This window comes from Orycteropus afer, unplaced genomic scaffold, assembly GCF_000298275.1.
Source record: "Orycteropus afer afer isolate SDZICR_OR568_19922 unplaced genomic scaffold, OryAfe1.0 scaffold00041, whole genome shotgun sequence".
NCBI classification, from domain to species: domain Eukaryota; kingdom Metazoa; phylum Chordata; class Mammalia; order Tubulidentata; family Orycteropodidae; genus Orycteropus; species Orycteropus afer.
In genome coordinates, this window is record NW_006921628.1 from 15,064,183 (window position 1) to 15,076,552 (window position 12,370).

At 38.8% G+C, this 12,370-nt stretch overlaps 1 protein-coding gene across 1 annotated transcript in view; it reads left to right on the forward strand.

Moving 5' to 3' along the window:
• Positions 1–12,370, forward strand: part of PTPRG (protein tyrosine phosphatase receptor type G) — a 995,540-nt gene that overhangs the window by 945,913 nt on the left and 37,257 nt on the right. The window contains exons 17-21 of the mRNA XM_007937293.2: positions 427–523; positions 7,114–7,196; positions 7,390–7,524; positions 8,843–8,977; positions 11,164–11,336. Coding sequence (XP_007935484.1) covers positions 427–523; positions 7,114–7,196; positions 7,390–7,524; positions 8,843–8,977; positions 11,164–11,336 — 623 coding nt within the window. The remainder of the gene's footprint in view (positions 1–426; positions 524–7,113; positions 7,197–7,389; positions 7,525–8,842; positions 8,978–11,163; positions 11,337–12,370) is intronic.

The window sequence follows — 12,370 nt, forward strand, 5'->3', positions numbered from 1 at the left end:
CCACCTTCTCTTCCTCTGTGCTCCCATCATCGTTTCTTTAGGCCTTCATTCTGTCAATCACATTTGATTGTCATTATCTTTTTGCATGTTTTTCTCACCCATTGTACTGTGATGTCTTCAAAAAAGAGGGTTTGTTTTGTTTTGTTTTGTTTTTTAGTTATTACTGCTTTTGAATCCCCAGGCCTAGAATAAAATTGGAAATTGATGAATTAATGAATAGATGAAATCCCTATACCTTCTTCATATCCTTCATATATTTGTTATGAATATGCCAATCATTATTCCTGAAGTTGGGTCTGGGGAGGTAATGATGGCTTTGGCTAGGAAGGGAGTAAATATTTTGTGCCTTTGGATGTATATAGGTCCTTTCTTCTTGTTAGATGTCTGCAAGCATGTCTCAAATTTGCTGTTTGTCGTCTTCTCTAGGAAGTCCAGCGGTGTACGGCTGATATGAACATCACTGCAGAACATTCCAATCATCCAGATAACAAGCACAAAAACAGATACATCAACATTTTAGCATGTGAGTAATAAACTTTAAACTATCATCAACCTTGTGGAAATAGAATCTTCATGTTGGTATAATCTGAGAGCCAGGCATTCAGAATCAAAGAGTCAGGAATTATATTACAAGCTAACCTGTCATTAGCTCATCTTCAACAGTGTATAAGAAGTGGTAATGTTTTCTGCAGAACCCATAATTTTGATCAGCTGTCAGAGCTTAAGGAGATGCCCTGAACATCCTTGTTTTCACATAAAATGATTTCACATCAGGTGTTCAGAGTCAAAATGTGACCAAGAAGGGTTGAGTAACTTTTTGTTCAAAGGTAAATGTCATTTGGTTTCACCAATGAGAGCCAGTTCTGACACGTAAAAATATTGGGGATTTGATTGAGCAAGCTGAATTTCAAAGCAGTCTTCCTAAGGCTAGGTCTGTAGCTTAAATGTTGACCCTCAGTCCTTTTGGCCCATGTGCTCAGTCATGTCTGTCATACCTCAGGGGGCAAGAGCATTTCCGAGGTTAGGGACTTACATAGGTACTCTTCATATACAGCTTCATGGGAGCACAGGCTGTTTCCATGACTACAATTCCACTGTTCATGGACATGTGTGACTTGGGTCACTGACAGTCCTGACAGGCAACATACACATTGATAATAAGGAAAGAGACAAACATGTGCATGGTTAACATACACTGTGGTAAAGAACACATTACACAGAATTTTATAAAATGGTGCATTTAATTTGGATCACTTAAAATTTGAAGGCTACTGTAGATAAACTTTTTATATAAATCTTTGAGATTCTATTCACATACTGCAGAAAATTCACCAGCTTTAAATGTACAATTTATTGGTTTTTAGTATATTCACAAACTTGTGCAACAATCACCACTGTTAAAATGTTTTCATCATCCAATACAGAAACCCCATGACTCTTAGCCATCACTCCCCACTCTTCTTCCCCACCCCACCCCTTAGCCTCTGTCTCTCTGGATTTCCTATTCTGGAAATTTCATATAAATGAAATCATTACAATATTTGTTCCTTTGTGATTGGCTTCTTTCACCTACTGTTTTTGGGGTTCATCCATGCTATAGCATGTATCATGTATCATATATTTTTTATGACTGAAAAATACTCCATTAAATGGATATACTAGATTTTGTTTGTTTATTCACCACCTGATGGAGAGTTGGGCTGTTTCTAGTTTTTAACTACTATGAATAATGTTGCTATGAACATTGTATGCAGGTTTCTGTGTGGATATATGTTTTCAGATCTCTTGGGTATACACACACACACACACACACACACACACGTAGGAGTATAATTAATTACTGGGTCATTTTCTAACTCTATTTTAATCTTTTGAGGAACTTCAATACTTTCCAAAGCAGTTTCATCATTTTACGTGTCTACCCACAGTATGTGGAAGTTCTAGTTTCTCTGCATCCTCATCAACACTTGTTACTGTGTGTCATTTTTATTTTAGCCATCTTAGTGGGAATGAAGTGGTATAAGATGTAGTTTTCTTTGGCATTTCCCTAATGTCTAATGATATTGAACATCTTTCCATATGCTTATTGTCATTATGTATATCTTCTTTGAAGAAGTGTCTATTCATGTGTTTTGCCCATTTTTAAATTGGGCTACTAGTCTTTTTATTGTTGAGTTGTAAGAGTTCTTTATATATTCTAGATTTAAATTCCATATCAGATACATTTGCAAATATTTTCTCTCATTCTGTGGGTTGTCTTTTCTTTCACTTAATGGTCTCCTCTGAAGCACCAAAGTTCTTCATTTTGATCAATCCAACTTAGCTATGTTTTTCTTTTCTCATAACTGCTTTTGGTGTCATATCTAAGAAACTATGATCTATGATCATGAAGATCTAATGTTAAGTTTTCTTCTAAGAGTTTTATAGTTTAGCTCTTAGTTTAGGTGTGTGATTAATTTTGTATATGGTATGAAATAGGGACACAGTTTCATCTTTTGCATGTGGAAATTCAGTTGTCCCAGCACCGTTTATTGAAAAGAATATTCTTTTCCCATTTAAATGCTTCGCTCAGGTTTATTTCTGGACCCTCATTTCTATTCCATTTGATCTGTATAACTAGCCGTATGCAGTGTAACACGGTCTTGAGTACAGTAGCTTTATACTGTTTTAAAATCTGGAAGTGTTAGTTCTCTAACATTGTTCTTCTTCTTCAAGATTGTTTTGGCTATTTAAAGCCCCTTGTATTTTTACATGAAATTTAAGATCAGTTTATCAATAACTGGAAAAAAAGAGCTGGATTAAATTTGTAGGTTCATTTGAGGAGTACTGCTATCTTGGAATGTCTTTCCAATAATTTTTTAAATGATTTGTAGTTTTTAGTGTACAAATCCTACTTTTCTATTTTTCAATTTATTCTTAAGTACTTTTACTCTTTTTGTTATGTTACTACTGTAAGTGGAATTAACTGTTTTTCAGATTGTTCATTGCTAGTGTATAGAAATACAATTGATTTTTACATATTAATTTTGTATCTCGCACCTTGCTTAACTCATTAGCTTTAATAGTTATTTTTGTGGATTCTTTAGGATTTTCTGCATACATGTAGAAAATGTCATCTGTAAATAGAAATACTTTGAATTCTTACTCTCGATAATATTTTCAAAAGAACCACAAGGCATTTTTTTTAAAGGACTGTTAATCATTTATCTAAAAGAAAGGAGAAATTTTGTCTTTGTCATGCTGCTGTAACAGAAATACCACAAATGTATGGCTTTAATAAACAGGAATTTTATTCCCTTACAGTTTAGGAGGGTAGAAGTCTGGGTTCACAGGCCAGCTTTAGGGGCTGGGTGAGAGCCCCTCAGCCTTGAGTTTCAGCTCTGCCTCTTGCTTCCAATCCATTGGAACTAGAGGTGTGCTTCCAACCCACTGGAACTAAAGGCGTCTCTTCAGTCAGACAGCTGTTGGCTGCTGAGGCTGACAAACCCAAGGTTGACAAGTAAAATGGCACAGTCCCACGATTATCAAGCAATATGTCAGGCCATCAGTTCAAGTCCAGAAAGAGTCTCAGGATGGGCAGACAACATGGCAGGCTACTGACATGAAGACTTGGCCAAATGCAGGATCCAGATATGCCAAAAAAGTTCCAGACCTTTCTCAGAGCTGCTTCTTATATACAGGAAGCAGACCACGTCCCTAAGGCAGCTACTCCACTGCTCACAGTAGATTCCGCCATGAAGTTGAGCAATCCCATCATGGGGAATAACTACATGCTGCTGCCCAGCCACTCATAAACAGGCCTAGCCAAGTTGACACATAACCTTAACTACTACAGGGGAAGAGGTATTTGAGGGGGAAAAAAAGAAAAGAAAAGAGCAAGAGAGAGAGATAACAAAGAGTCAAACTTTTCTTTTCTCTCCAGTCTTGGAGTGGATTATCTTTGACAGAATTTGTTAAGATTCCCCAATCAGGGCTCATCTTGCTGTGGGATCTGGTTATCTATGTTCCTCCTTTACACCTTACACATCAGGCAGGAGTATATATACACACCTGTGGCTTGCCTATGTCCATACACCTCATTCTCTCCACCACAGTAACCTTTACTTCTAGTAATCTCACTGCCTTGATGTTACAGACAAGGCAAGTAAGAGTCAGGAAAGAGGAAAATAGCTTCTATAGAAACATGACCAAAGGTCATGGTATTTTCTGGGAAACCATAATTTATGGTTAGATGTGATTATACTTTATAAGTTCATTTGTGGTAACACTTTCAAAAATTCTTACTAGATGTACTTTTACTTTCACAAGTTCAGACAGTTGGGTTTTGGTCCAACTCCATGGTGGAATCTACTGTGAGCAGTTGAGTGGCTGCCTTAGGGATGTGGTCTGCTTCCTGTATATAAGAAGCAGCTCTGAGAAAGGTCTGGAACTTTTTTGGCATATCTGGATCCTGCATTTGGCCAAGTCTTCATGTCAGTAGCCTGCCATGTTGTCTGCCCATCCTGAGACTCTTTCTGGACTTGAAGTGATGGTCTGCCATATTACTTGATAATCGTGGGACTGTGCCATTTTATTTGTCAACCTTGGGTTTGTCAGCCTCAGCAGCCAACAGCTGTCTGACTGAAGAGACGCCTCTAGTTCCAGTGGGTTGGAAGTATGCCTCTAGTTCTAGTTCTCTTGGCCACTTGGGAAGATCTGTATATATCACCTATCTCCTTGGCCTGCCCATATATTAAGGCCTTTATTTATCAGACAAGAGCATGGAAATGTTCTGAAAACAAGTAACAAGTCCTTGAATGAGGAAGAAACACAATGTAGGAAAAGCCTTATCTCACAGAGCCATGACAGCTTTCTAGGCATGTGTGGATGTCACCATCCCACCTTCTGTTATCTTTTAGATAAGATATGAATTCTGCAACCTGGAGAGTGTGTGCTCTCATTTGTCAGTCTGAGAAATGGGGCATGGCAATTTATATCCAGATATATCTAAAGAGAAATTTTTCCTTCGGGCAGCCCTAGTTCATGTTAGCTCTAGTCTGAGAGGTTGTCAGTGACAGTAAAAGTAACCCACCATTCTAAGAATGAAGAGGACTTTCAAAAAGTGGTTGCTATAAGCTGAGGTTAATAATGTCCAGGGTAATCCAGACATTGGTCAACTTTTTCATTTTTAATTTTTTTGATTTGGGTGAAAAATTACAGAGCAAATTAATTTTCCATATGGCAGTACATAAAAATACTGTTTCATGACATTGACTGCAATCCCCACAGTGTAACAGCTTGCTTCCTGCTTCCACCCTGCAGTTACCTCTTCCCTGTGTCCTTGTTTCCTATGCATTCCTGCCCCCTGAGCTAGCTCCCTGTGGAAATACTGCTCTTCCAATCTCCCACAATTAACTATTCTTGTCTGTTGTTTGACTGGAAGCCACATGAGTGAGTTCAATTTCAGGCCTGAAGGGTGACTAGGAGCCATGGAATTAGGGGTTCCACAAGTCCCTATCAGACTAGTAAGCCTAGTCTTTTTTTTCTTTTTCTTTTTTTTTTTTTTTTATGATGGTGAGTTTTGTTCCACATTGTTCTCCCACTGTATCCAGGATCTTCTGTACTGATCCGTTTCTTAGTGTCTGACAGTGGTAACCAGGTACCATCTAGTTCTTCTGGTCTCAGGATTATGTATGCTGAAGTTTCCATGGTCCACTAGTCTCTGGGACTAATTGTTGCCATGCGTCTTTGGTTTTCTTCATTCTTCTTTGCTCCAGATGAGGAGAGACCAGTTGTCACATCCAGATGGCTACTTGCCAACTTTTAAGTCAGCAGTTGCTACTCACCAAAGTAGGATGTAGAACAATGTTTTTGTGTAGTGTCTTGTGCCAATTGAGCTTGATGCCCCCTGCATCCATGGTCCTGAGCCCACAGATCCAACAGCTTGCTCCATCAGGGTGGTTGACTGTGGCTAAGACGTTACCATAATTTTGCTCCATTAAAACCCAAACCAAACTCACTGCCATGGAGAAGATTATGACTCACAGCCCCCACTGGATTTCTGAGACGGTAAATCTTTACATTAGTAGATTGCTCCATCTTCCTTCTGTGGAGCTGCTGGTTAGCAATCAAATGCCTTAGGCACTGTACCACCTATGGATGTTCTTATAGCATATACAAATACATGTGTAGAAATACTGTCTGCCAACCTTACATATGTTCATGGGTATATTCTCTTTTCCCTAGTCATACCTGATCATTCAGCCTGCCTATCTATGCATCTACCTGTAGATCAGTGTTTGTTATTAGTGATAATGCCATATCATATGTGTTGAAAGTGTTTTTCTTTGTTTTCTGTCCCTCTTGTACACTTCTCTGTGTCTTCCTCATTGGTCTTCTTTTTAAAATTAACTTTTTATGATCAGGATATGAACAGAAATGCAAATTCACTTTTGCCCACTCTTTATTTAGGGAGAATAAAATTAGGACCTCAACTTCCTGGTAATTCATTTGTTACCCTAGAGGAACAGCTCAGTTTGTTGGGCAGTCAGAGACAGCCCCACCTCTTTTGTTCCTACACTAAGATTTAGTGAATCCTAAAATCTGATCCTTGATTTCAGAGTCCTGAAATAAGATCCCTCTTAAAAGCAGCTCTGGTTCCCTCAATTATGTAGGTTCTGTTGGAATGGCAGGGAATCCAACTGAATTTTGCAGTCAAAACTGAAAATACATCGTTTGGACTTGGTATAATAACCAGCTTCTATATCAGCATTAATCAGGAAGGGATGGAGGTATGGGCGATCTAAGGCCTTTGTAGTGGGTTTCAAAATATAGGACAAGGAAATTTTGGAGACTGCAGCTTGCAGTAGTTTTGCATGAAATACTACTGATAACCTTAATTTGTGTTTCTTTGACATTTACGGGGCTGAGCAGGAGTTAAGAGGTGGCTCTATGTTTCTGAGATGGAACTGAATGCTGTGTCTTTGACTACTTAGTTGTCCCTCTGCCAAAAGTTGTCTCAGGACATTCTGGGAAATGCCACATTGCATGTTTGCCTTGTTTTGTGCTTTAGAATGCTGCTAGTTTTGAATTATACATTTTGTTTTTGCTTTTTTTTTTCCTTATCCTCTATAGATGATCACAGTAGGGTGAAGTTAAGACCTTTACCAGGAAAAGACTCTAAGCACAGCGACTACATTAATGCAAACTATGTTGATGTAAGTCAGAAATGTTTTTATAAACCTGTTTCTGAAAATGGAAGAGTATAGCAGAGACTGTTGGGTGTGTTTTAATACTTACTGTATGGAGCTTTCACAAGAAAAAAGACTTCTGTATGGAAGACACTTGAATTATTAAGTGGTCTTCTGCAATACTGCTTTTATCTGACTTTGTGCTGTGTCCTCTTTGAAGGGTTACAACAAAGCAAAAGCCTACATCGCCACCCAGGGACCTTTAAAGTCTACATTTGAAGATTTCTGGAGGATGATTTGGGAACAAAACACTGGAATCATTATCATGATTACAAACCTTGTGGAAAAAGGAAGAGTAAGAGCTTCTTGCCTTTATATCTGAATCATGCACATTCATTCAACACATACCTCTGGAGTGCCTCCTGTAGGGTAGGAACTTGACCAAGTATAAAGAGTTACAGAAAGGAAAAATAATCTCCCTGCTCTTCCATTTCTTATGGTCTGGTGGGAAAGTCTGCTAAGCATTTCCAAGAGTGAACTAAATATGATGATGGAGATGAACAGGCTACTAGGGGAACACTGCAAAATGCATAACTCCATCCTCAGTACAGAGATTTCGGAAAGGACCTAATATCTGAGGTGAGCTCTTAGTGATGAGGAAGAGTTACACAGGCTGAAAAGAAAAGAAAGGACATTAGAAGGACAGAGGGGACAGAAGGAACCAAAGAAGGGAAATCAGAGGAAGATGGTCAGTCAAGGAACCCCTAACAATAGAGGGGAAGACCCTCAACAAGGTGGATTGACACTGTGGCTGCAGCAGTGGGCTCAAGCATGGCAAGGATTATGGGGACGGCACCGGTCTGGGCAGTGTTTCACTCTCTTGTACACAGAGTGGTCAGAACCAACGTGACAGCACCTAACAACAACAACATAGGCTGCTTGATGTTTTTACCATCACTAACAACCTTTTTGTAAGATATGGTTAACACTATAGAATTTATTGAATTCTGAGCTTACATTAAAAGATGATGCCAGTTTAGGCTGATACAAAGGCTAAGCCTCAGTTTCACTGCTCAGAAAGGGTACTGCTTCTCTTTGGCTATGGAGTCCCTGGCTTTGCCATTGATGACCCAAATATGTAACGTGGGGCCATCCATAAATCCAGCCCAGCCTCCCAAATCATACTTTATGGAAAAAAACAAACTCACTGCCATTGAGCAGATTTGACTCATAGTGACCCCTCCTTGGGTTTCCAAGGCAGTATTTCTACAGAAGTAGGTTGCCCAATCATCCTTCCAAGGAGTGGCTGGTGGGTTTGAATTGCGAGCTTCCTGGTTAGCAGTCAAGTGCCTTAGGCACTACACCACCAGAACTCCTAAAATGGTACTTACGCTCCCTTTATAATATATCCTGGCCACATTTCTTATAAGTCAGACTATGGTTTTTATCTTAGGCCCTGTTTCAAGTACACCATGTGTTCAAGGATGATCACAAATACTAGGCCTATTTCTCAAATGATCTTGCCCAAACTTAATCTAAGCCACCAGCTATGTTTTCAGTGGACTCAATGACAGTATTACCTTTGTTTTCACATTGTCATTTGAAATTGAATTATCAACATTCGAATTGTGGTATAAATTACAGTTATCATTTACAACTTTGTTTTCCCCCAGCGAAAATGTGATCAGTATTGGCCAACCGAGAATAGTGAGGAGTATGGAAACATTATCGTGACACTAAAGAGCACAAGAGTACATGCCTGCTACACTGTTCGTCGTTTTTCAGTGAGAAATACAAAGGTGAAAAAGGTACTGAAGGAATGGTGGTGGGTTACAAGGGCATCTCTCTCCATACTTATATGAAAATTACTATATAACCAAAGCCAAGCCTCATAACTAACTTGGTTAAAATAAGTATTTTTAAAACATTTTCTCCAAACTTTTGATTGACATTAGTGCATGGTGTGAAAGATACTGGCAAAGCACATAATAGAATGTAACTGGCCTGAGTGGTTTCTTTATTCTTTTCATGAACAAACTTTAATTTAAAAGAAAAAGGTTCTCTTAAGGTTTTAGTAACACTCAGCAAAAATGGCAGCATCATTTAGTGGTGTAGTTTTTTAATTCCAATTTTCTGACAGCTTTAAAGCAGTGTTTCCCAAGTATGTTCCAAGGGATACTAGTCCTGCAAGATGCTCTGTAAAAATCAGATTCTGCTATTCAGTAAGTATGAAAAATGCTGCATAAGAAGTCCCCCTCTTAGGAATTTGCAATGAACAGAAGTGACTGGAGAGTTAAGAAACCTACATAACTTTGTTTTGCCCAGTGTTTCCTAATGTGACTTAACAGTAAACCCTGTTCCATAGAACTGTTACCATTTTGAGTCACACTGTGTGGAGATGCTGCTTTCAAGCTATCTCAAATTCTCTTTTTCAAAATCCACTGTCACAGCTAGAAATGTAGATCATCACAACAGTTACTATAAAATCTAGAATGATGTTCATTAAGAAAATACAGTTACTCAACAGAAACTTAGGTATGGTAGTGCTTTGTACCAATAAACCCACTACCATCAAATCAACTGCGACTCAGAGCAATTCTGTAGGACAGAGTACCAAAAACCAAATTCACTGCTGTGGAGTCATTTTTGACTCAGCAACCCCTCCTTGGGTTTCCAAGGAGGTATCTCTATGGAGCTCTGGTGGCATAGTGCCTAAGGCATTTGACTACTAACCAGAAGGCTGGCGATTCAAACTCACCAGCCACTCCTCGGAAGGAAGATTGGGTAGGACAGAGTAGAACTGCCCAATAGCGTTTCCAAGGCCATAATCTTTACAGAAGCAGACTGCTACATCCTTCTTTTGGAGAGCAGCTGGTGGGTTCAGACCACTGCCCTTTCAGTTAGCAGTTAAACACTTAACCACTGTGCCACCAAGGCTCTTTCTTTGTAGCAATAGGTCCTTAAAAAAAAATTGAGCCTTGGGACATTTTTGAGAAAAAAACGTAGCTCCCTTATCCAACAAGAATTAACTTTTTCTCAAATTTTGACAAATATTTTCAGTGGATCTAACTGTAATCCAAGTTAACAGTCCTTTCTCTCTATAGTCATTTCTATGAATGGTAGAAGAATGTGAAGGTCACTATATTTATGTGTGTTCTCTGTAATACTGGCCGTTAGCTGGCTCAAGCTAATCAACAGACAGTGTTAAAGTTTCAAAGCCTGTTACTCATGGAAATACTTCAGGTATTTAAGCAGCACCTACTTTCTCTTATTTTGTAAATGGCTTAGGTCAGAGGAAGACTGACAATAGGAAAAAGGCATAGCTGAAAATGAGAAAGAAACAGAGAAAGGAGAGTTGGCAGAAGAATTTGAAAAAATCAAAGCTGTCAATGGCCTTTGTAGCTCAGAGCCAAAGCATCCTACAAGCTTCATTGTTGTCTGAGTAATCATCAAAGTCATCAAAAATATCTTTTAATGCTTAGCAGTATTGATAATAAGAAAAAAGATAACACAGCAAGTGATTCATTTCGGGAAATTTGTCATCCAGAGTGGTTAAATTATAAAAAATTCAGTCATTTTAAAGGAAAACGACTTTGAAAAATGCATTTATGAAAGTGACAGATAAATGAGACATTGTTGCCTGGCGATTGAGAATCATTTGTCATGTAGTATCTTCTCACCACATGGAGGATATATACTCGGGCTCCTGAAGGCCCCACTTGACAGTGGAGAAGGAATACTGTTCCAAGTACAAAATGGATGATTCCAAATCTAAAAAGCTGGTATTAAACTTCACTGAAACAAGTCATCTCTTTTCAGAGATAGTGATACTTCACAGCCAGCTAGCTAATGTTTCCACTTAATGGCATGGGAGATGGCCACAAAGAGGCAGTAACCTAGCCCAGGAACAACTGTGTCAGAGTCATTTCCTGACACCCCTATGTGATTTTGATACCTCTTGCTTAAAGACATCTGTTTTCACCTTTGTCATCAGGGTCAGAAGGGAAATCCCAAGGGCCGTCAGAATGAAAGAATAGTGATCCAGTATCACTACACGCAGTGGCCTGACATGGGCGTCCCGGAGTATGCCCTCCCAGTCCTGACCTTCGTGAGGAGATCCTCCGCAGCCCGGACGGCAGACATGGGGCCTGTGCTGGTGCACTGCAGGTAGGGGTTCTCTCTCTCTCCTGCCTGGAATCCAGGGTGTGAAGTGGGCAGAGCAGACCACATGGGCCCTGTAAACTTGGACCAGCAGGACTCTGCTTCTGCATTGAGGTAGAGATTGAGTTTTCTACAGAAAACGGAATAACAAGACCTGTGACTAGCTGTACTTTTCACTAACTACAGTCCCATTAAGAAATCACCAGTTGCTTCTGCTTCTGAGATTAAAAAAAAATTAAAAATACTGCTTTTAGAGGATGAATCTTGAATCTCTAGTTTCTATAACATCATCCTATTTACTATTAATAAGATCCGTATTATTTATAGGGAAATTGTAGGCTGGTCCTAATACTTAAAAATCTGACTTTAAACATAAGTGTCAAACAACTGAGATTTTAAGTCTTTGTATCAGGCTTTTTTATAAATAACCTAAAAAACAACTCACTGCCATCAAATCGATTCTGACTCATAGTGACCCCCAGAGGGTTTCCAAGGCTGTAAATCTTTAGGGAAGCAGACCGCCTCATTGCTCTTCCATGAGGAATGTTCACACCACCGACCTTTGTTATCAGCCACATGCCTTAATCACTACACCACCAGAGTTCCTTTAAATAATAATATTTTATAGCATGTGAAAGAATTTTATTTAATATTGAATTTTGTAAATGTAGTATAAAATAGCTTTCTAAAAGCACTGGGGAAGTCTTGTATAAAGCCTATTTTCTTAACTGCCATACACAACTTCAGTTCATTGTTTAAAATTGCTTTTATTTTATTTCATTTATAATTGCATTCTTGACTTTTTTTTTAACTTTGCTACTCAAATGAATGTTCCTTATTCTGTGACTTACGTTGCATAGCTGTACAGAATTTTCTAAGCATTTGTTCTGTTTTTTTTTTTAATTGGGATTTGGGTGAAGATTTACAGAGCAAATTTACTTTCCATACAACAGTTCACATATACTTTGTCTCATGTCATTGACCACAGTTTACCGCAATGCAACAGCTCCCCTCCCACATCCTCCCCATAATTACCTCTT